Source organism: Camarhynchus parvulus, chromosome 8 (genome assembly GCF_901933205.1).
Source record: "Camarhynchus parvulus chromosome 8, STF_HiC, whole genome shotgun sequence".
NCBI classification, from domain to species: Eukaryota; Metazoa; Chordata; class Aves; order Passeriformes; family Thraupidae; genus Camarhynchus; species Camarhynchus parvulus.
In genome coordinates, this window is record NC_044578.1 from 27,375,442 (window position 1) to 27,398,873 (window position 23,432).

At 57.3% G+C, this 23,432-nt stretch overlaps 2 protein-coding genes across 2 annotated transcripts in view; one reads left to right on the forward strand and one right to left on the reverse strand.

Moving 5' to 3' along the window:
• The first annotated feature begins 4,118 nt into the window (after positions 1-4,118).
• Positions 4,119-14,088, forward strand: LHX4 (LIM homeobox 4). Its single transcript, XM_030953603.1, has 6 exons — positions 4,119-4,210; positions 9,394-9,565; positions 12,408-12,610; positions 12,799-12,953; positions 13,426-13,597; positions 13,688-14,088. Exons 1-6 carry the CDS (start codon positions 4,135-4,137, stop codon positions 14,086-14,088), a joined length of 1,179 nt encoding a protein of 392 aa, XP_030809463.1. The 5' UTR covers positions 4,119-4,134.
• Positions 14,089-17,796: 3,708 nt separating this feature from the next.
• ACBD6 (acyl-CoA binding domain containing 6) overlaps positions 17,797-23,432 on the reverse strand; it is an 83,267-nt gene continuing 77,631 nt past the window's right edge. The window contains exons 7-8 of the mRNA XM_030953749.1: positions 22,264-22,294; positions 17,797-18,391 (exon numbers count right to left, since the gene is read on the reverse strand). Coding sequence (XP_030809609.1) covers positions 18,237-18,391; positions 22,264-22,294 — 186 coding nt within the window. The 3' untranslated portion in view covers positions 17,797-18,236. The remainder of the gene's footprint in view (positions 18,392-22,263; positions 22,295-23,432) is intronic.

Here is a 23,432-nt window from a genome sequence, read left to right on the forward strand (position 1 = left end):
CTGCCTCCTTCTCCTTGATTTCCCTGGGGAGTTCATCCCCAGCATCAATAACAACCCCCCCCGCCAGCTGCTCCCCTGTGTGGGATTGCAGTGTGGGGCTGCCCGTGGTCACCTCAGCCCCAAATACCCCTGTGGGGTGGGCAGGGGGTGCAGCAGGTGCAGGGAGGGGGGATTAGGGCCGGGGAGGTGGGCGCTGCCGGAAGGGGGTTAGCGGGATGCCCAGATTAGCATCCCCGCCAGGCCCGCAGCCTAAAGCTGCTGTGCACGCAGGAAAAAGAGAGTCCAGTAAATAGACTTTCCGTAATCCTGTTTGGTGGAGTCCCGATCCTCCCGGCCCCGGCTCTCCCGACCTGCGGCACCGGGGTGTCCCCCTCCAACACCGGGGAGCCCCGGGGCAGGGCACAGCGGGGCTGCTGCAGGGCTCGGAGTGTCCCCACACTGTGTCCCCCTCTCGGCATGACTTGGGGACAGGTCCCCCCTCAGCCCTGCCCGGCGGGAGCTGCTGTGGCCACACTCACAGGTGGCACAGGCTGTCCTGGGGACCCAGCCCAAGCCCCCGAGGTGCCCTCCCTGACGGGGTCACCCCTTCCCGGCACTGCCACGGCTCCCTGGGGCTAATTACCCAAATGGCCTCGGGCTGGCGCGGGGCGGCCGCTATTCCCTAACACAATTTACCCTCAAGTGCAATTTAATTTTCCGCCAGGCCGGTGGCCAGCCCCCCGCACAGCCAGGCACCTTCCCACCCCTTCAGCGCTCGCTCCCTCCAGCCTCGCCCGTCTTCCCTTTCCCTCCTCGGCACAGGGAAGAGCCTTTCTCCGCCGGCATCCCCTCTCCACCCGCGCTGCGGCCATAAAACCACCGGGGGTTCGCTGAGCGCCGATTAATTTTCAATTACAATTAGCAACGCCCCTGCCTGCGAGGGGAGAGGCTTTCCCTGGCTGCTGGTGAGTACCCGGCTCTCGGTGTGCCTGTCCTGCAATGGGATGTAAGTGGGAGGGGTGAATTATTGGGATAATTCAGACCTGGGGGCGGTGGGATTCAGGGTGCTGCGGCCGATGCTGCCCAGAGGGGAAGTGGCTTCATGCCAAGAGGTGGCCGTGGCGGCTTTGGACTTGCGGGGATGTCCCCACCTTGGTCTGGACGAGCTGGTTTTGTCACACGAGGGGACTCTGGGAGCTGCGCTGACACCTGGCAAACTCGCTGCATGAGTGGCACAAAGCTCAGCGCCCTGGCACCTCCAAACCCGTTTGGAGTTTTCTGCCTGGGACAGAGCTGCACTCGCACCCCCAGACATGAATCAGGACCTCAGAGTTTCCAGTTTTCCTTATATTTCCTTATATTCCTTTACATTTCCCCCAGTTCTGCCTAGAAACCCCCTTGTTGACCAGGGGACAATGCGCTGATGTCCCCCTCGGCGCCACAGTGTCCGAGCCAACCCTAATTCCAGTGTGCCCAGGGCTGGGGCACACAAGGGGAGGCTGGCTCTGTGCCTTGTCACAGGCTCTGGGATTTACCTGCATTTTATTAGCGATGAATCCCAGCAGGGAAGGGGTGGGAGCAGCGTCCCTGCTCCTCTGTGGGTTTTGCATCATCGCCTCATGCTGCTCGGGTCTTTCTCTGGCTGCAGGGCCACAGGGCTCCAGGCAATGCCAAGGAAGGAGCAGGGCATCTGTGCGGCGCCAGAGCCCCCAAAAGTGCCCCAGAAATGCAACCTGATGAAAGTCACCCTTCTGCAGGCTGGTCACCATCGAGTCTTAGCTCTGATTCAGCTCTGGGAGGAGGAGAAAGCCTGGAGGGGGAACATTTCACACCCACCACATATAACCCCCCTCTCTGGGCACCACCAGGACCCAGCAGCATTTTGGGTGGCACAGAGAGGATTTGCTGGGCAAGCACCTCATGCCCATCTCAACCACCCTCTGCTTCCCGTGAGATGGGAAAAACAAACTCAAAAGAGACCCAAAAGCCCAAAGTGATCTAAAAATCCCTAAAGAGACCAAAAGACCCCCACCAACATAAGGAACAGATGGACAGCAGGAAGGATGGAGGGGAACAAAGCCGTGCTACCGGGAGAGGAAGGGATGAAGGCTCTGCCGGGGAGATGTGTGAGCCAGCACTGGGAAGATGCTGCTGGGGTGGTTTTTTTGGTGGTGGCAGCCCCCCAACTCCGTCCCTCCCCCCCGGCAACACGATGCTTCCCCAAGGTGAGGGCTCGGTGCTGTGCGGCTCCCTTTGCCCGCTCACCGCTGCCAGGAGTGATCCAGAGCAGGGCAGAGGGGGCTGGATCAATCTGGCAAAGCAGAAAAATGAATGAAAATTGAATTCCCCGAGGAGAAGGGGGTGGAGGGAGCTCTTATCCCGGCTGAGAGATAAATCAGAGCGTGCCAAGAGAGCTGGGAGACCGTGGCGACTCCCGGCAGCGGTGGGATAATCAGGGAAATAGGCTGGAAATGCAAAGCAGCAGGACCAGGGTGGCGATGGGGCAGTGTCCGTCTGTCCGTCTGTCCGCGCGTCCGGCTAAACTTCTCCCGTCCAACCCGCCTTTCTGCGTGTCGGGAGCCGCGCTGTGGCTGCCTGGGGACGCGGGGACACGGTGGCCCCTGCCCCAGGGGGCTGCGGAGCGCAGGTGGCCGGGGCCGGCCGGGGTCTGGCGGTGCCTAATGCACTTAGGAGCCGCAGCGTGATTTAGGGGATGGGACCGGACGGGATGGGAGGGGTTGGGATCCACCTCCCTGGGGGAAAGCAGATTTTGGCGTTCGGCGAACTGCAGGGTTGGGCTCTCTCCTGTATGAGTGCACGCCGGTCTCTGCACAGAGCTGCCATATGAGGGGGAAGGGGGTTTGCTGGTAAAAATGGAGCTTTGAGGGGGTCAAACCCCAGCATCTCATAGAAAAACTTCGTTTTTATTTTTTCCTAAGGAACTATCAGGCTTAATAAATTTCTTAGGTTTTATTACTTTTATTTTTAAACATAATTTTTTTTCCAGTTGCTGGCTTGTCCCATCTGCACATTTCCTGGCGGGACAGGGTTTCAGGTTTTTTCAGGCGGCAAAATCCTCTTCCTAACAGTGTGACAACGAAGGCTTGGCACGGGCACACCTGAGCTGCGCTCTGGGCTGGCTGAGCATCCTCTCTCACCTGCCAGAAGCTGCCGTGCGCCACCTCGGGAGCCTCGCCCTGCTCCCTGAGCAGAGCGGGATGGCCCAGCACATTTGGCACCATTGTCCCCGAGCTGGTGACACGGTGAGCATGAAAGGGCGATGCTGGGGGCACCCACCATAACTTCAGCCCCATTTCGGTGACTTCTCTGGCTCAGCCCTCGGCTGCCACATCAGTGCTGGGGGCTGCGTTGTCTCAGGGTTCTCCCTCAGCAGAGTCCCACGGGGATTCTCACGGTGGCCGCAGCCACCCCGAGCCCTTCGGCACTGCCACCCTTGTGCCGGCTCTGTCCGTGCCCAGAGGTGTCCCTGGGGAGGCACCATTGGCACGGGCCCCAGGGATGTGTCACAGCGCCCTGTGGAAGCAGAGCTGGCCGTGGCGGGGTGGCAGCCGCTGGGCAGGAGCTCATGGTGCCGCGGGATGCGCTGCTGTCCGCCGGGGCCGGGGAAGAGCCCCTTGGCTGAGCCTCCGTTCCCAGCGGCAGGAGGGACAGGGCGGGGGCTGTGCCCGGAGTGGGGACTCGCCAGCGCCTTCCATGGAGCGGGAGCAGCTCCTGGAGCCCCGGGAGCAGAGCCCGCCCGCGGCCTTGGGCTCGTCCCTCTCTGTCCCTCTCCGTCCCCGAAGGCACCGCCGAACCCGGCCCCGCCCCTTCCCCGCAGGCCCCGCCCCCGCCACACAAGCCCCGCCTCCCCGCACAGGCCCCGCCCCCGGTGGCGCGGAGCGGGCGCTGATTGGCTGCGAGGGGCCCGTCCCGCCCCCGCCCCCCTGCGGGCGGTGACGTCAGGCGCGCTCCCCGCAGGGGAATGAATGGGAGGCGGGCGGCACCGGCGGGCACCGGCACCGGGACACGGCACCGGGACACGGCACCGGGACACGGCACCGGGACACGCCACCTCCCGCCGCCGGGCTCCGCCGGCCCGGCCCGCGGCTCTCCCGCCCCTCTTCTCTCCCCTCCGCCGCCCCCCGGGCCAATAAAATGATGCAAAGCTCTGCGCTCGCTGCCGAAGGGGCTGTCAAGGGGCTTCCCGAGATCCTCGGTGTGCCGGTGCAACGTAAGGACGCTTTTCTCTTCTCCCTCCTTCGCTCCCTGCCGCAAAGGCGGCCCCGGGCCGGCGGGGCAGCGCCCTGCGGCCGGGCAGGTGCCCCCGCTCCCGTTCGCTCCCGTTCTGCACTTTCCGTTCGTTTTCCCCAGCGTGCAGCGCCGTTCACGGCCGCGCAAATGCGGAGGGTGCGGGAGGGAGAGCGGTGCCCCGGGGCGGGCGGGCAGCGGGGCGATGCGGGCCCGGCCCCGACGGGGAGGACGGCGCGGCTCCGGCAGTGCTGTGTGAGCGTGAATTCGAGTGTGAGTGTGAATATGAGTGTGAGTGTGAGTGTGAGTGTGTGTGCGCGGCCCCGGCCCCCGCCCGCCCCGCGCAGCGCACGACAGCCCGCTGATATCGTTTATCGCGACAGGCGGCGGTGGGAAGGGGCCCAGGGCCGTGCGTGCGCGGTACCGGGACGGTACCGGGACGGTACCGGGACGGTACCGGGAGGGTACCGGGATGCCGAGCCCGCCTGGGCGCCGCGGGGCCCCCGGAGCGATGCCGCCGCACCCGCGTCCATCCAAAAATCACCCGCGTGTGTCTGTGGGTCCGGCAGCCCTGCAGCCACAGGTAGCGCGTCCGTGCGGTGCGCGCAGGGCTGGATGGAGCCAGCGGGGACGGCGCGCCCCGAGGGGGGACGCTGGAGCCGAGCTGTGGGTGACCCACGGCGGCTGTCTGCCAGCCCGGTGGTTCGTACAGGGCCGAGCCCCGCGGGCACTGTGGATGCCCCCCGTGGATCCCGGCGGGGTTCGGCCGTGCCCCGGTGCGCCCGGGGGCTGCGGGAGGCCGGGGGGGCCTGCGCGGGCGGCCGCCTGGGCGGGAATTGCTGCTGTTGTTATTATTGCTATTTTTATCATGATTATGATGATTATTTCTCCCCGTTCCCCAGAGCGGGACTCGCCGCGCTCCCGGAGTGGGGGGACCCCACCGGGGCCACCAGGGCGATGCTCGGCACCGAGAAAGTTGAGGGGAGGGACCCGGGGCGGTGGAGGGGGGGGACGGGCCCGGGGCGCGGGGCAGCCCGGCCGGGGTCCGGGGCACGGGGGGCACCGGGGGCTGGAATTCGTTTTCCGTGGGTTTTTCGGTGCTGCCTCTTGCCGTGGGAGCTGTCGCCGTTATCCCCCGGTTCGGTCCGGTCCCTTTGCCGAGCTGCGGGAGGGTTAAACAGGAGGGCCCGTTCAGCCAATTTCACCGCAGCAGAGGGGAAGGAAAATCGCGGTCAGGGGCACAGAGTCGGTGCAGGGACAGGGACGGGGACACACAGTGTCTGTCCCACCACCGTATCCCGAGTCAGGCTGGTTCCGGGTCGCTGGGTCACTTCTATGGCCTCGGAATCCCTTGATTTAAGAGAAAAATGAGGTGCCCAAACCACCGTGGAGCTGCATTGCCCCAGAACAGCTCTCTGAGCTGGCCCTTCCCGGGGCCACCAAACTCCCTTGCCCATGACATTGTCATTCCTCTCCATCTCTTGATCAAGAGTTAGCAGGAAAGAATCCAACGAGATACTATTATTATTATTATTATTATTATTATTATTATTATTATTATTATTATTATTATTATTATTATTATTATTATTATTATTATTATTATTATATTTTACAATTATTATTACGAATATTGCTATTTATATCTCTGGTAATGCTATTATTATTAACAATAATAATAATAATAATAAATATTATACTTATGCGCAAAAAAAAAAAAAGGCAGAAAGAAAATAGATGAGGCTGGGCTGCTGGAAATCATCCTCCTGTGGTTTTCCCGCTGCCCCAGCCTGAGCCCCGCGGCCGCTGCCAGCTCCCAGCCACCTGCTTTCATGTCGTGACAGATCTGGGGCCTGATCCTGCCTCAGTGACACAGAACACGGCCCCCTCCGAGCCGAAGGAAATTCTCCCTGGGCAGGGAACCCCTTCCCAAGAAGCCCCCAGCAGCATTTCGATATTTCATCACGTGTGAGAGGAAAATCCGTGACATTTCAATTTTTAATCGCTATTAAATCACAGCTTTTCCTCTCTCTTTAGGCACCAGTTCCTTTATTTTAGCAGCGGCTGTGTCCTACAGCATCTCTTTCTGCAGGATTTTGGGGAGCCGAGCTGCCTCTCCCCAACCCCCCCCAGGCCTCGCTTAGCCTTGCAGACGGGATTGTTAAAAATAAAATTCCGAATATTATTTATGAATATTGTTTTGCACATCTCACCGGAGTCAAAACTTGTGCCAAAGGCTGCGGGAACAGTGCCCGGCTGCCGGCAGGCTCCGGCCAAGGGGCTGTGATTGATCGCCGCCGAGAAAGTCGTTTGCCCGCAGCACAGAAATTGAAGGTTTTAGGAAGGTTTTCCCCGCAGCTGTGAAGGAACCCCGAGCGCTTTCCCTGGCTCGGTGCAGGCTCCGACCGTCCTCCCCCCAAAACCCCGCTTTGAAGGACCTCCCCGGACTGGCGCTTTCCCTGGGCTCGGTGCAGGCTCCGGTACCGGCGGCCCGGGCCCCTTTGGGCTCCGCTTTTCCCCCGCACTCCCGGACACCCTGGGTTCCGTCCCTGCCCCTGAACGGGGCAGAACCTGCCCCAGAGCCGGGATTTGTTAGTCCGGAGCAGAACCTGCCCCAGAGCCGGGATTTGTTAGTCCGGAGCAGAACTCGGCCCCAGAGCCGGGATTTGTTAGTCCGGAGCAGAACCTGCCCCAGAGCCCCTGTTCGTGCCCCTCGGTGCCCGGCGCTGCCCCCGCATCTCCCCCCGCTCCCCTTTGCGGTCTGGGGGATTACTGCGGCCACCGACCGGTTTGTTCCGTTCCAATCGATATTTCTCTAATTTTTCCCGTCGGGGAGAGGGGCGGGGAGCGGGGGGGAATGGGAGGATGGACCCGCCGCTAATAAATCACGGCAGCGGCGGCGGCGGGGCCAGGCCGTGCCTCGGGTGCCCGTGCGTGGGAGGGAGCGCGGGGAGGAGGCGGGGGGGGATTGCGGATCTGCCCACGGGCTTTCGTGGGAAGCGGCCAAAGCCCGCCCGGCATGCACATGGGCTGTACCCTCCCTTTGGGGGCAGAGGGGAGCCCCAAATTTCCCCTCTCCCCCGGGGCGAGGTTGGCACCGAGGCTGCTGCATCGCCCGGGGGTCCCTGGGTGGGGAGCGGGGACCCCGCGGTTGTGTCCCCCCCACGAGGAGCATCCGAACCACCCTGTGCACACAAACTGGGAATGCTGGTGGGCAAAGACAGCCTGGGAGCGCCTCGTTCCCGACGTACCAATTGTACCCATTAACTTTATTCCTGTTCAATAAAATAATTCAGGTAAAACGAGCGCAATAAATGCGAGGCAGGGAGGCAGCTGCCTCTGTGGCAAAGCACAAAGCAGGGTGCGGGGCTTGAATTTGAGATATTTTCTCTCTGCCAACCAGAGGGACATCTCCTAGTTCCCCTGGCAGTTTCCCCTTTTGTTATTGTTGGTATTATTATTTTTATTATTATTATCATCCCCGTGTGTGCGCACAGGCATCATTGCACACGCAGGCACCTGTGCGTGGGGATGGTGCCGTGCATCTACAGCGAAATTGGAAGGAAAATCGGTTTCCTCTTAAAAAAAACCAAATAGTTTTCTTTGGAAATTTGAAGGGAGATATCCTATTCTCGGCTGCGGTTGTCTGCTTGTTGAAACTGAGCTACGTCGCTGCTTTTAGGAAGGGGAAATCTCTTTGTTGGTTTGTGAGAGTGTAGGACGGGTGCGTGCAAACACACCCGTGTTGACATAAATAATCATTTAGACACAAGACGTGTCTCCTGGAGATGCACACGCGTTTGTGAAACGACCCAGAAGGATTTCTTGGGGCCGGCGCCAGCGGCGTTCGCGCTGCTCCCGAACGGGTTCCGCACACCCAGCCTGGAAATCGCGGGGCTGGAGGGAGGGCAGCGAAGCGTCCCGGTGTTCCCAAACCAGGAAGGGAAAGAGGGACCTCAAGAACGGTAGAATTATTAATTTTTAATTTATGGTGCGGTTAATGGGACAGAAGCAGTAGCCGGGGTCGGAGGGCGCTGCGATTGTCACTGTCCAGCCTGGGCAGGGATGGGATCAGCTGCCCTCCCCTGAGGTACGTGGCAGGACCCCAAAGGATTTTGCAATAATGTTGTTCGAGGCTGTAACAATATGGGATTTTCCTGTGCTCTTTTCCTCCTTCCCCCCGCTCTTTATTTCCTCCTTTGCCCGTTCCTTCCTCTTCTCCCCGCTCTTCTTTTCTTTTCCCCTTCTTTTTCATCCTTTCCTTCCTCTTTCTTTGCCTTTCTCCTCTCTTTCTCTCCCATTCCCCTTTCTCTCCCTGGCCCCTCTTTTCCTTCTTTTCTTTTCCTCCCTTGTACCCTTCCTTTTCTCACGTTTTTTTTGTTTCTCCTCTTTTTGCTTTTCCTTTTTTGTTTCTGCTTAATTTTCTCCTTTTCCGGTTTCCTTTTTGAACCTTTCCTTCCTTTTCCTCTTTTAAAAACATTTTTCCTTCTTCTGATTTTCTTCCTTCTTAAATATTTTTCCTTTAAAAATATTTTCAATTTTTAAAATATTCCTTGCTTTTTATCTATTTCGTATCTCGTTGTTTTATTTTAAACAACCTTTTTTATTCTTTAATTTTTTAAAAAATCCTTTTTAGTAATTTTCCTTTTTCTTAATATTTTCCCTTTTTTGTAGTTTTTTAATATATTTTTTCGTTTTTCAAATATTTCTTCCTTTTAAAATTTTTCCTTTTTTATTTTCTTGGTGGTTTTGTTTGTTTGTTTTAACATTTTTTCTTTTTAAAACTCTTTTCCTTTTTATTTTTTTTCCCCCCGAATCCATCTGCTCCCACATGTGTGAGTCAGTGGGGGGCTACAAGCGCTGTCCCTGCTTGGTGGTTGTGCCATTCCAGAGGGGGAGAGGCAGGCAGGGAAAACGCGTGGCAGAGAGGAAAACACGGCCTGAAAAACGGGGAGCAGGAAGGAAAAACACCGCGTGTGTGTCTGTCCGACCCAGCCGTGTCTCGTCTGTCCCGGCGGCTTTTGGCAAAGCTTTGCAGAGGGAGATGTGCGGGGATTTGAGGGGTGGCATCTCCAAAAACCCGCAGGATGTGGCCGGGCAGGGTTTTGGGAGCCCCGAGGGGTTGCGGTGGCTGACGCTGCTCTTCTCTCCATCCTCTCCGGGCAGAGATCCCCCAGTGCGCCGGCTGCAACCAGCACATCCTGGACAAGTTCATCCTCAAGGTGCTGGACCGCCACTGGCACAGCTCCTGCCTCAAGTGCGCCGACTGCCACATGCAGCTGGCCGAGCGCTGCTTCTCCCGCGCCGGCAGCGTCTACTGCAAGGAGGATTTCTTCAAGTGAGTAGCACCCCCCAAAGGCAGCGCCTCCCTGCCCGCACAGCAAACGCACAGCCCAATTTTAAGCATCATTTCTCCAAAAATCTTCAAACAGCTTGTTGTCGTTGTCGTGGCACTAAAGGGATGTCGGTGCTTTGCAGCTGCTGCCGGGCGGATGCTGCTTGTGGGGATGCAGCCATGGGAAAGCCCCAGATCTCCCTGCTGCTCCTGTCCCTGCCCCGTGCTGGTGTTCAGCCCCCGGGGGTGACATCCTGCGGCCGCTCGGTGGCCCCGGCCCTGCTCGGAGCTAGAGGGCAGGAGAAACCCGCGCAAGGCTCCGGCAGCGCTGCCTCTGCCTCCCGAGTGCCTCCCTCGCCCCCTCGGGATTTGATGATGCTGATTCTCTCCCTTCACCTTTTACCTCTTTCTTTTTTTTTTTTTTAATCCCTTTTTTGCTCCCATTAGCGTGAAAACCTCATTTGATTGCCTCGGCAGCTGCCTGTGAGCTGTGCGATGCCCCAGCCTTGGCATTTCCCTGCTCCCACGAGACAGGACAACTCGTTCCCCGTTAAAAACGGACTTTGCCTTTAGGATGCTCTGGGTGAATCTGCCGGTGAATTTTGGGATTTTCCCCAAGGGATAGAGAAGGTTTTTTGCTGGGGGTTGGATCCTGGTGCCTTTCAGTGCTTGGATGCAGCAGCTGCTGCCCCTCGGGGACTGAAGCCACCTCCTTGTGCCGTCACCTCCCGCTCCCGAGCAGCCACACGGGCTGTCCCCAGCACCCCATAGCACAATCCTAAAGCCATTCCGGTCCGTCCCTAGACAGGACTTCCCTGCCTTGCCATCCCCAGGCTCTCCCAGATCCTCATCAGGCATCAGGACCAAAGCTGCGGCTCGGATTTCTCCTTCCCGGAGACGGTCAAAGCGGCCACTCCAGCCTGGGTAATAACGCTTCACTTCTGATATTTTCCAGCCTATTAATCTCCGAGTCATTTAAATAGTCGCCCAAAAGGTGCGGGTAATCAATGTTAATTGGAGTTGAAAGATCAGCGACTTTCTCAGATGAGGTCCTGCCTGGATTATTTGGTGCCAATCAATAGCAGCTCGGCGCTCGCACCTCACCTTTCCTTAACCGCTCATTGATCTCGGGGTAGGGAACCTGCAGGGCACGTGAGGATTTCAGCCCAACTTCGGAGGCGCTTGGCAATGCAGGAGCTGCTTTGGAAAGGATCAGATCGATTTCTGATTTTTTTTTTTTTTTTTTTTTCCTTCCCCCGAATTGCAGCTCTGGGTCCTTGGCTCTGTCCTGGGTCCTGTGTCCCCGGATGATGTGGAAGCAGCCCGGGGTGTGGGGACAGTTGTTAAATTGGCTTTTACAGTGTTCTGTGAGAGGGGGTGAAGGGGCAGGGGATGGGGGCTGCAGAGTGGGCACCAGCTCAGCCTTGGGAGCAGAAAAGCATCCTCTGTCCATCCTCTCCCTCACTCATTCCTGCTTTCCTCCTTCGCTCCATTCCCACCCCTCCTCCCTTTATCCTCCATTCCATCCTTTCCTCATCCCTCCCTCCCTCTCTCTTGTCCATCTCCTCTCCCTCTTTCCCCCTTCCTCTCCCACCTTCCCTCCCCTCTGACTCCAGGAGAGCTGAGGTGTCCCCAGCAGATGTCCAGGGACTCTCCCTTTAGGATACAAGCCCAGAAAATGAGACAAACCAGGTTTTCCCTTCTCGCCTTCTGCTTCCAGCCCCCAAAATCCTGCTGCCACCACCCATGCCCAGTACCTGCCACCCATCCCTGGGTGACACCTGCGTGGCTCAGGGACAGTCTCAGAGACCCAGCTGTGGTGGCTGTGCCCTGGATTTCCGGAGGGGATGAGCAGCCATCGGCCTCGAGGGTGATTTTTGGGGCTGTTCAGGCCTCAGGGGGCAGCCAGAGGTGCCTGGAGTGGCTGCACTCCCCCGGCACTCAAATGTCACTGTCTGTCCCCGCAGCCTCGGGCTGGGGCCAAAGGGATTGGGGCGCTCCTGTTCCTGCTCGGGGCGTTCCTGTTCCTGCTCCTTCAAAGCAGGCGGGGCAGATTTATTCTGACAGCTTTGTCACCTGGATGCTCTGTGGTGCTCTGGGGTGTTTAGGGCTGCTCTGGGGAGCGGGGGAGACCTCACAGAGCCCTGTGGAGCCAGTGGGAGGTGGGGATCTGCCCCAGCTCAGTCCCACGGCGTCTGTTACCAAAACCACCGGTGGAACATCCGCTGACTTCTGGTTTCCTGCTCATGGCACGAGTCACCGTTCATTCAGTGACTTCCCCTCTTGCACACTTCCCGCACCATTCTCGCGCACTCACATTCACTGCATGAACCCTCCCCGTTCCTGTGCCATCCTTGCACGTTTCTTTCACGCTGCTCCCACCCTCATGCGCCGTGCTCCTTCCACGCTCCTTTTCCCACTCTCACGCCCCCCTTGCACACTCCCTGCAGCCGAGCTGGCGGCTCTGCTCGTGCCCCACCCCACGCCCCTGCCAGGCCATCCTTCTGGTGTAAGAGCCCCATCATTCCGCATTAACCTGGCATTCATCATGCCAGCGGGGCGGCGTAATTAATTTATTTGGTGTTAATGTGGATGAAATATGTACTGTCCTTGCAGGGGAAAAAATCAGGCAGCCTATAAGCATTAGTTAAAAGAATCATTAAAATCAAACCCTTCTCGGCTCCATTAGGCCGGTCTCTCACTCTGAGGAAGATAAACCCCCGCCGTGTGAAGTGTCATGCATAATAAGGTTGATCGCTGGTTTCAACTCTGCCCTGTCTCCGCTCCCCATCCCGGCAAACCCCGCCGGGCCGGGGGGCTCAGGCTCGCCCTCTTCTCCCCGCAGGCGTTTCGGGACCAAATGCACGGCGTGCCAGCAGGGCATCCCCCCGACCCAGGTGGTCCGCAAAGCCCAGGACTTCGTGTACCACCTGCACTGCTTCGCCTGCATCATCTGCAGCCGCCAGCTGGCCACGGGCGACGAGTTCTACCTGATGGAGGACGGGCGGCTGGTCTGCAAGGAGGACTACGAGACGGCCAAGCAGAACGGTAGGCACCCCGAAAAGGCTGCCAGGGGCACGGCCCGCTCGGGGGCTCCGTACCCGCTGGGTTACCCGCGGCAAGGGGCGCTGCGGGCTCCGGGGCAGCCGCTTTTGGGGAGATCTTCCCCAGGGTGTGCTGCTGCTGCTGCTGCTGCTGCTGCTGCTCGGGGTTAGCACCGGCTCCTTGGCTTGCAGATGACTCCGAGGCGGGCGCGAAGCGGCCCCGGACCACGATCACGGCCAAGCAGCTGGAGACGCTGAAGAACGCCTACAAAAACTCCCCCAAGCCCGCCCGCCATGTGCGGGAGCAGCTCTCCTCCGAGACGGGGCTGGACATGAGGGTCGTGCAGGTGAGGCCGCGGTGCCCCTCTCACCCTGCCCCGAGGGAAGGGCGGTGCAGCCTCTGGGGGGGGCTGGGTTTAGGGGGTGCAGGGGTCACAGGGGCATCGGGGAGCCTGGAAGCTGCGCTGCAGGGGTTTAGGATGCTGGGTTGCAGGGGGATGCGGGAGCTGGGGGGCTGGCATGCGGGTTTGCAGGATTTAGGGATGCTGGGTTGCATAGTGGTGTAGATGCTGGCATACCAGGATGTTGGTGTGCCAGGGTGCTGGGATGCAGGGATGTAGGGGTGCTGGGATGGATGTAGGAGTGCTGGGATGGATGTAGGGGTGCTGGGATGGATGTAGGGGTGCTGGCATGTAAGAGGTGGCGGGATGCCGGAACGCTGGGTTGCAGAGGCGCTGGGTTGCAGGGGTGCTGCCATGCAGGACTGCCAGGGTGGCGGGAGTGTCGCGGTGCCACCGATGTCCCCATTGCCCGCTGCAGGTGTGGTTCCAGAACCGGCGGGCCAAGGAGAAGCGGCTGAAGAAGGACGCGGGGCGGCATCGCTGGGGGCAGTTCTACAAGAGCGTGAAGCGGAGCCGCGGCGGAGGGAAGCTGGACAAGGAGAGCTCGGCCGAGGACTGCGGCGTCAGCGACAGCGAGCTGAGCTTCCGCGGTGAGCGCGGCGGCCGAGCGGGGCCGGGGGAACGCGGGGCTGCCCCCGGCGCTCACCCCCCGCCTCCGCTCTCCCTCCTGTCCCCGGCAGACGAGCAGATCCTCTCCGAGCTCGGCCACAACAACAACAACAGGGTTTACGGCTCCGTGGGGGACGTGGCGGGCGGACAGTTGCTGAACGGCGGCTTCTCCATGGAGGGCACGGGACAGACGTACCAGGACTTGCGGGACGGCAGCCCCTACGGCCTCCCGCAGTCGCCGTCCTCCATCTCGTCCCTGCCGGCGCACGGGCCCTTGCTCAACGGGCTGGACTACGCCATGGACGGCAGCCTGGGGCTGGCCCACGGGGCGCAGGGGGTGAGTCAGACGCTGCGGGCCATGGCCGGGGGGGGCCCCACCTCCGACATCTCCACGGGGAGCAGCGTCGGGTACCCAGACTTTCCCACCAGCCCGGCCTCCTGGCTGGACGACATGGATCACCCCCCCTTCTAAGCGCTGCTCGCCCCCGCCCCGGCCCCCCGCGCTCCCCCCGGCCCGCAAGCGCAGCACCGAGGGCACCCGCCGGCGGCTGAGCTTCCCAGGAGATCCCGTGGGAATCGGCCCTGGAGGGCTGCAGGGAGGGGGGACAGCCACGGCCGCGGCGGCTGCGCTCGGGCGGGGGGCACGGATGCCTTTGGGTGTAAGCACAAGAGAGGACCCGGCCGTGGCGGGGCCGGCGGGAGGGAGAGAAGAACAATCGGGGGTGGCAGAGCCCATGGCGGCCCCCGCGCCAGCCCCGCAGCCCCTGCCGAGCACCGCAGCTGTTCTCCAGAGTTATTTTTCCATATGGTGTTGAAACGCAGCTCGGCGCTGCCCGGAGCCTCTGCAGAAAGAGAAGTCTATATTGTAGAAGGGTTTATTTTGCCGGGGCCGTAGCCCCGCTGCCCAGGGGCCATCCTGCCTGCTCCTGGCCCAGCGGCCGCGATTTAACCCCGGGCACGCAGGAGCATCGCTGCTTTGTACCATGGTCACGCGAGGGGAAGGAATAAAAACAAATTGCCTCCAGCCCGGGATGCCCGCTGGCCAAGCTGTGCCACGGCAGGGCCAGCCGGGATGCCTGGGGCTGGCACCTGCACAGCAGCCACCGGACGGGTGCGCGAGAGAGGTGGGCAACCTTTGCTCTGAGGGCATTGCAAAAAAATTCCTCCCACACAGGGGAACAGGAATTTTGACAGCTGCAGAAGCACCTGCATGGTGGTGGGAAGGGGAGATTGGGCTGTGAGATGCTCCTGGTGTGGGTCACCCTCCTCCTTTGGTGCCGTGGGTCAGGTGGCACTGAAGGGTGAGTGCAGGCAGCCAGGAAGGATCCCGGCGGCTCTGGCACATCCCACCAGCCCCATGGGGTCTGCTCCTGGCCAGGCTCACTCAGCACCAGCCCTTGCTCAAAAGCCACATGCCCATGTGCCCCAGCACAGCCACAGCCCCTACCCTCAGACATTGAGCCCCATGGATAAGATCCAGCCCCACACTCTCTGCCTAGGGTGCCAACTCTGCCCCAGCCCCGCAGGGATGCCCTGGCCATGGGGTCCCTGCACCCTCTCTGTCTCTGGGGTGATGCTGATGATCCCAGGCTGCCCTTCAGGGAGGGCTGGGGCTGGATCCAGTCAGTCCAGGCTCCTTCCAGAGGTGTGGAGGCTCCAAAAGCAGAGGGGAAAAAAGAATTAAAGAAAAAGAAAAAAAAAAAATAAAAGCCACACGAGAAAGCACATCACTGGTCTGTCCTTGTCCTTCCTTGCCCCCCAGCTGGGTGCCTTGGTGCTGCAGGAGCTGCCCCAGCTGCATCCACGTGCCTCCCCCTCCCCAGCCTTGGGTGCTGCTTCGTGCCAAGCTCCCGGCCCTGGTGGGGAGGGGGACGGGGCAGAGCTGTGCCTGCTGCTCCCATCCCCCTTCAACAAGGCCAAATGCCTCCTCCCCTCGCTGTGTAAATTTTGTACAGTTCCACAAAGTGAGAGTCTTGTTTCCTGGGGGAATAAAAAGGAAAAAAAAAATAAAACCCAACGAAAAGACTAATAATAAAAAATTTTAAAGAATAAAACCTTATTTATTGCCATGTCTTGGGGGAGAAATGATCCCCCCAAATTGCCCCCGGATTCGGGCCCAGGGCGTTGCTTTTGTACCCTGCCTCTAGTGTGTTGGCATGAGATGTGTACAGTCACCCCCTCGCCGTGAGGGAAAGCGATGGCAAATAAACTCGGGATGCTTTTTAGCAGCTGCTGTCTTTGGGATTTTCTGTCTTTGGGATTTTTCTTCCTCAGTGGGAGGGCAGTGCTCACCACTGGCACCGCCTGCTCCGGCACCATTGGCTCTTTGGGGTGAGGACTGCCTGGATCATGTCTGGATGGTGGCACTGACATCCCTGGGTGATGGAACAAGTGGCACTGGTCATTGTGTCCTGGTTTTTGCTGGCACAGAGAGGTCTGGGGTGGGAATCTCCATGGCTGCCACATGGCAGCCCAAGGTGGCACAGCTTTCCTGCCCCCTGGCAGCAGTGACACTGGGTGCCTGGCTGTGCCACCACAGTGCTCAGCGGGCACAGGGGAGATGGAAGGGCCGTGCCAGGCAGGAGGGACAGAGGGCTCCAAGCCCCTCCATGGGCACCTGTGCGTTTGCTTTCTATATTTTAATCATTTTAACATTTAATGCTTCTCAATTAAAGTGATTTCCTGGAGTAGATGCCAAGCTTAGGGCGAATGCACATTAACCACTTTCTGTATGGGTAGTTAAAGGCACCAAGGGATTTAACAGCAATCCGCAAGGCTGCTGGGGGAAAGGTTTGGCTGAATAAAGCAGATTATAAACAATAATATATGTCTTTCTCTCCTCCCCCCCACCCTCACCCCTGCTTTCTTTTTTTTTGGAAAGGCTCCAACCTCACAAACAGACCTAAAGTGCTATAAACATCTCCAGGGCTGAGCGCTCGGCCCCAAATGTGCTCTCTGAAAGCACCGGCACCGTGGCTGCTGCTTTTCATCCTGGCTTTAACAGAGATTTTTTATTACCCAGCTTGTCCATCAAGCCAGGCAGTGGCTGTGCATTACTGCCCTGCAGAGAGGTGGCCTTGCTTGTCCCCAGCCTTGGTGCCACCAAAGTCAGTGTGACCCCACTATTGGGGTTGGCATCCTTGCTTCATCTGCATCCGGGTGCAAAAGTGCCAGGCTGTGATGAGCCAGCCTGCAGCTGCCCTGGGCAGGGGCAAGGGGAGCAGAAGCCATAGGAGGGTCTTGCTTAATATTAAATTATTGGGAAATAACCTGCCCAAGCCATTTTGTCCCCAGCACGGAGCCTGTGCTGTGTGTGGTGTGGTGGAGCCAGCGCAGTGATTTTGTCAGTGTCAGCAAACGCTGGCAGGAGGCACAGACACTGTGAGGGGCCAAACCCACTGTGCCCAGCCACTCCTTAGCCAAGGGAACGTTCCCAGTTATGTTCCTGAGGCTGGATGTGCTGCAGAACCCGATGGGCAAGCAGCTTCCTGTCACGGCCATGGAGATTTCCTCTGCTCCCCCCAGGCTGTAAATCTTGTCTGGGAAAAGCAAACTCATGGCAATATCCCACAGGGGAGCCACGGGCTCCTCTTGCCACACACCCCCCCAGAGCAGCAGCCTCCTCCCAGCTGGGAGCTATCCCACAGCACAACCCCACCCTGGCAGCTCCGTGGGCCCAGCTGGGATGGGGCAGCACCAAAGCCCATGATCAGCCCACACTCACTCAGCCATGGCCACAAGGCACATTTCCCCCCTTTCTGGGTACTTGACCAGCTGAGAAGATCTTGAAGTGTCTGAAAGAGATCCAGAGGGATGACAGGGTGGGTGCAGGTTTATCTGTGCTCAGCTCTTACCAGACCTCAGCCCTGAGGAGCCATTCCAGGGATGGACACACAGCAGGACACCCTGGAGCTGCTGAGATGGCGTTTAAAGCCATTCAATTCAGCAAAGGGGTAAAAGTCCTGTCAGCTTGAAGAGGCTGATTAGCAACATGTGTTGTGTGAGAACCAGAGGGACAGACAGACACCTGTATGACCCTGCTGTCTTTGCAGCTCTCCCTTCCCAGGACAAGAGCTCCAGCAGAACTTCCCAAGGCTGCATTGAGCTGCCTCCCATTCTTATGGCTTCCAAGTCACCCTCTGCAAAAAAAAAAACCAAAACCAAACAAACACATCGAGGCTTGATCCCAACACTGTGCTTTTATTTATATTATTTGTTTGGACCCAGGGAAAAAAAAAATAAAACAACCCAAAATTCAGCCTGAACGGGAGAGATGAGCATCTCACCTGGCCCTGCATCCCCATGGAGGAGCCGACAGGTCAGCCCACGCTGCTCTGGTGAGACAGCCCATACAGTACTCGTGTTTGATACATTAAAATAACACTTGGGGCCTCCTGCAGGCCCTCTCCCCCCTCCCTCCCCCCTCAAATACTGATGAAGGTCAGAGCACGCCAAGCTCTGATGCCACCCTGCTCAGGGCATGCGCTCGGCCCTCGTGCTGGAGAGCCCAGCCAGACCCTGTGCTTTGAAAGGTCCCCTGGAACCCCCGAGGTGTTTGGGGAGGGCAGCAGGGAGGGGGGCAAGGGGTGTTTATTGCAGAGCATCTCTGTGCCGCGGGGCTCAGGGCTGGCCGGGGCCGTGCTGCTGCAGAGCCCGGGTGATGGCTTTGGAGTCCGTCACCTCCTCGGGCAGGCAGCCCTCCTGGTCCCGCAGCCCCGGGTCGGCTCCCGCCTGCAGCAGCAGCTCCACGATGTCCAGGAACTCGCAGGTGGCAGCTGGAGGGGGGAAAGGGAAGGGTTAGTGCGGGGATGCTGGCAGGGGTGGCGGTGATGGGCGTTTCTGGAGCGGTGGCTGTAGCGGGAGGCAGGGAACGCCGGCTCAGCAGCTGGCCTGGCTCGGCAGAGCACGGCTGGGCAGAGCTCAGAACACAAAGTATCGCTGTGGATCCAACAGTGCACGGGAAGGAAAAAGGACAGAGTGAGAGCAATGCAAAACCAGGAGTACTGAGGGGGTGCAAGCAGCACCCAGAGCCCGCAGTCCAGTCAGAGGTGCTGGGAGCTGAGAAATCTGCAGGGAATCACCTGGGACACAGAGGGAGCCCAGAACAGCTTGGCTAAGGCTCATTCCCATCCAGGATGGAAGACAGAGGCTGGGAAGGGCCCCAGAGTGCTACTGCAGCGCTGCAGGGACCCCACAGTGCCACCTGGGAAAGTGCTCCCTGCCTGCCTCTGTACCCAGAATTTATAAAGCATTCAGCATCTCTAATGGATCTGTCAGCCCTTGGCCCTCACCTGCCTCCTGCAGCTCCCAGGGAGCAGGCAGCACATCCCAGGCACGACATCCTCAGTACTGCCTCGCTCCTGGCTTTTGTCCATCCCTTTTCTCTGCACAAAATTCAGATGGGTTATAGCTGAGGCCACCACATCCTGGAGCACCAGCTCCAGGTGACTGTGCCCATGGCCTGGGACAGCTGTTAATGGCACACATTTTATTCCCCACACCTCCACTGGTAACTGTTTTTTCATCCCTCATTTTCTCTCCTAAGATAGAGTCAAGTTCAACCTGAGCTCTTCTCTGTCCTAGGATGTCTTACCTAAGGATGCTAAAAGAAAAGGAACCAGGAAAATCAGGAAAACTTAACACTGGAGAACGGGACTCGGCTGACATCAGCAGAAGTCCCAGAGCCTGGATTTTCCCTTCAGCCTGTGCAGCTCAGACCCTAGTGAAGCCAAAACCTGCCTTGCAAGGCCATGAAGCTGGCAGCTTCCTCTTGCATTGGTAGCAATTGGTTTTAATCATATTTTGGGTGTTTTTATAAAGCAACCGACTGACTCCTTTAGTAATTAGAGTGTCTTTAGCATTACTCTGCAGTCTCCTACTGATCCAAAAGGACAAGCAGTAATGTCTCATTAAAATAAATTCAATGTGTGATTGGAGTTTATATTGAAAGGATAAAAAAGGGGAAACAGGTTGGTGAGGAAGCAGGTGGGGGTGTGGGTGAGGCTGAGCTGAGCACATCCCTCTGCAGAAAACAGACTTCCAGAGGTGCCAAGGAAGGTACGGGGGCAGCTTCTGGGCACGGGGAGCTGGTCCCCACAGGGAAAGGTGCCTTTCTCGTCTGATGCCACGTCCTTGAGCAGGCTGGGGACATCCCTGGGGACGAGCACAGCTGCTGGATTTATCACACCCTGGGACCCTCGATTCGTCAAGGGCCAGAGCGGCAGCCCTGACAGTGGCACGGGTGAAGATGAATTTCCATTCAGCGCAGTTCGCCTCCCGACTCCATTAATCCTCAGGGTTTGGATGATGAATTTTTTTTTTTTTTTATTATTTATTTCCCCTCCAGCGTCCCCTCCCACTGCCCTGCCCGGCGCAGACAGAGCCGAGCAGATGGTGCTTCGCAGGGAAGCCGGAGTGCCCAGGAGGATACGGAGCCTGCCCACTCCGCGGCCACCGCAGCTGGAGAAGCCTTGATTTCCTCGGGGAGAGGCGGCAGCGATGATTTCAGTATGTCCCGGGGATGGATGGATGGATGGATGGATGGATGGATGGATGGATGGATGGATGGATGAGAGGGAGCCGGGGAGAAGGAGCTGCTCAGCCCCGAGCACACAGCCCGGGCTGCAGCCGCGGCTCCCCCGGTGGCCTCCGCTTAACCCCCGATGAAAGGCGGGGTCAGCGGCCATCGGAAGGAGCCGGGATTTATAACCCCCAGCAGGATGCGCTTTGACACCGGCTGTAATCAGGAGAGCTGTCACCACAAGGACAGCTGTCAGGCCACGCTGCCGGCTCATAAAAAGGGATGCAGACACCCTAAAAGCAGGGGCTGCCTCGGTGATGGGATTTAACCCTTCCCTGGACTCTGTGAATAGCAAAAGGGAGAGCCTTGTGAAGGCACTGCTCTGCTCAGAGGTGGTGTCCATAGGAGCTCTCCTGCCTCCCCACTGCAATTAACGACTGGGTTGTGAAGTGCTGACCAAAATGGGACTGGGAGGTGACAGTGAGTTCCAGTTTCACACCAACAGCCACTTGAATCCAACCCAGTCACCCATTTAAGAAGCTGTTTCCAAGCTCAGGGTGATTTATGGCCAGATCAGAAGAAAGGGAATGAGGATGTCCTGGGGACAGCTGGGCACCCATGGGAACACCAGGCCTGGGTGCCAGCGACCCAGAGAGGCTTCCCAAAGATGATACACAGGGAGGAGAGAGGGGACAATACTCAAGGGGAAGAAAAAATTTCAACACTTCACAAACATTTAGGAAGAAAATCCTGAGAAACTGTAGTTATTGAAACACCTGAGCTGGAAGGGTAGATCAGAGAAACCATTTCTGAAATAATATTCATTATATCAGTTATGTTTGCTTGTGTTGAACAACTGCCTCAGTCCCTAGCCAGAGGGATCCATCTGCATGGAATTTAAACTCAGGTGATGCATCCACCTTTTCCTTTCACATACTGGGCTTGCTAGAAGCAAGTGCTCTTGGATAACTTACACATGTGCTATGCTTTTGCACAACCTACCGTGAACCCCTCAGGAGTTGGAAAAACATCTTCCCAGGAGAGAGAATGCCCGAAGTGTGGAATGGCTTAGGAAGAGAAAGAGGCAATGTGGCATTTTAAGTGCTGTCCATCTGTGGACAATGCTGTGCTAAGCAACAGATTCCCCATTCCAGTCACAGTGACAGGAATTTGAAACATTGAGTATCCTACAGGAAAGATCCCAGAGGGAGAAATCACACATTACTGTAACTACAGTCTTGGTTCAGGGACCCTGGAATCTGGGAGTTTAGCTCCAGATCCAAATGCTGTGCCTTGGACTGATGTCTGCAAAGCAATTTTGCTATTCTGCTAATGTCCTTGTGGAGAGATCAAGAAGAGAGAGAAAGACACAAACACTTCAGAATGACAAGTATGCTCTTAATTACCGTGACAGGCATCAAGAGAGAGTACAAGACAATAACTGGCTATGTCTTAATTTTGGGAAAGAGATTATGATCCAGATTAAATTGATACTTTTTTCCTATTCCCCGCACATCAGCACCGCACACATCACTTCAGTCTCTGCTCTTCTCATTTGGAGATAGAACAATCTTTCAATTAAATCATGGATCTAATTAGCCTGTAGTTGTAGGAGGGACACCAACTGTGACTTGCCTCTGCTGATTTTGGTAGTAGAGAAGCTGCTGCTCTCTCAGCTGTGATCAAACAGGTTTGGCACCAGGACACACGAAGGTGGAGGCCCCCTTGTTTGTCCCCTTCCCCTGACCTCTGTAACCTGTTAAAACTGGCACAGAGCCTCTCCGAAGGCCAAGGGATTTGGCATCCCCTAACCAGAGCCACTCCTGGCTCTGCAGGTGGCACACCAACATCCTGGAGACACAGAGGTGTACAGGGAAAATCTGCATCATTAACTGAGGAAAAAGGAAGGCTTTAAGGTGACATTTGCAGAGGAGAATGAAGGGAAGGCAACAATTTTCTCCTACCCTTACCATCCTGGGATTTGCTAGTGGAGGTAGCCACTGGTTAATCAAATCCAGCTTCCTAGCTCATTTTTCTCCTGGAACTTGTTTTCTGTGTATAGAGCATTTACTCCAGCTACAAATCCACACTGCTAAGAAGGAAGAGCCAAGCTTAGAGGCAGCTTACCATAATGGAGTGCAGTCTGGCCTTCCCCATCCTGAAAAAGAGAAAGAGACTTGATTTTAGAGGTGTAGGTAACATTGTGGTAATACAAACACATCCCAGTTTTAAATAAATAGGCTGAATCCCAGCAATGTTTTAACTGACCAGACAAACAGCCAGGACACCCAGCTACCTGACAGCTGGGATTTGAATCATCATCCACCATCACTCCCTATTGATGGATAATCAATATCTATCCACCCATAAGAGTGCGTGGATCACGTCATGACGTGAGTATAATTCAGTTCATACTGTTATCACTTCCAGCCCATAAAAATGAAGGATTTCAGTCCTATGGCCTCACTCTGGGATTCTCACTACTCCTGGTGCTTTAGTGCAAGATGTTTCACTGCAAACCCAGCTTTGGTCAACTACTTGAGGGAAGGGTAAAGCACTGGGATGCTCACACAGCTCAGTGCACTGAGCTCTTCAGCACACAGGAGGGAGCCCACAGGGGGAAAAAACCCAGTTTCTTCCACCTGAATAAATCTTAGGTCCTTGCCTTCAGAATTTAGGTCTACCCCAATACCCAGGTTAAGTTCTGTCAAGTCAGAAAAGGGCAGAGTCTCAAGGATGAAAGCAAGCTGCCAAACTCATCCTTGTGAAACACCTGCAGTGCAAGGGCAAAGCAAAGTGTGAGATTTGTAGGTGTTGGCACACAGCTCCCTGGTCCAGCTAACACTTAAGCCACTGCATCAGCTGCAATGCTTTGGGCAGTGTGTCCCCTTCTCAGATTCCTGTGTCCCCTCCCCAGGGCTCTACCACAGTTGATGCTTCACATCCAGCACTGCAAACCCAGGCACCTCACCCTGTCACAGCCTCCCCCTGCCACCAGAACAGGTGAAATAACAGAAGGAAAGAATTACTGCCCCCTTTGCTTTCACTACCCCAACCAGGATTAGCCTCTAATTCAGTTCTTTGCCTCCTTAATTTATTTGCATCTGTCTATGGAGACTTAAGTTTTTAATTACCATCATCTTTGGGATTAAGGTGCAAATTCTACAGTTTGCCGTAGATTCTGGAGCAGGCAAAAGAGAAAGGAACTAGAAAATTCCACTTATAGCTGGAAGTCTTCTGGTTTCTCAGTGTGTTATTCTGTTTGATATTAAGCCTGTTGGGCTGAGGAATTAGGA

Excerpts from the sequence above, each read along its gene's own strand:
- LHX4 (XM_030953603.1), top strand. The coding sequence starts at position 4,135 with ATGATGCAAAGCTCTGCGCTCGCTGCCGAAGGGGCTGTCAAGGGGCTT. Across the intron at positions 12,954-13,425 it reads TGGACATGAGGGTCGTGCAG|GTGTGGTTCCAGAACCGGCG; the intron begins GTGAGGCCGCGG and ends TGCCCGCTGCAG. Across the intron at positions 13,598-13,687 it reads CAGCGAGCTGAGCTTCCGCG|ACGAGCAGATCCTCTCCGAG; the intron begins GTGAGCGCGGCG and ends TGTCCCCGGCAG.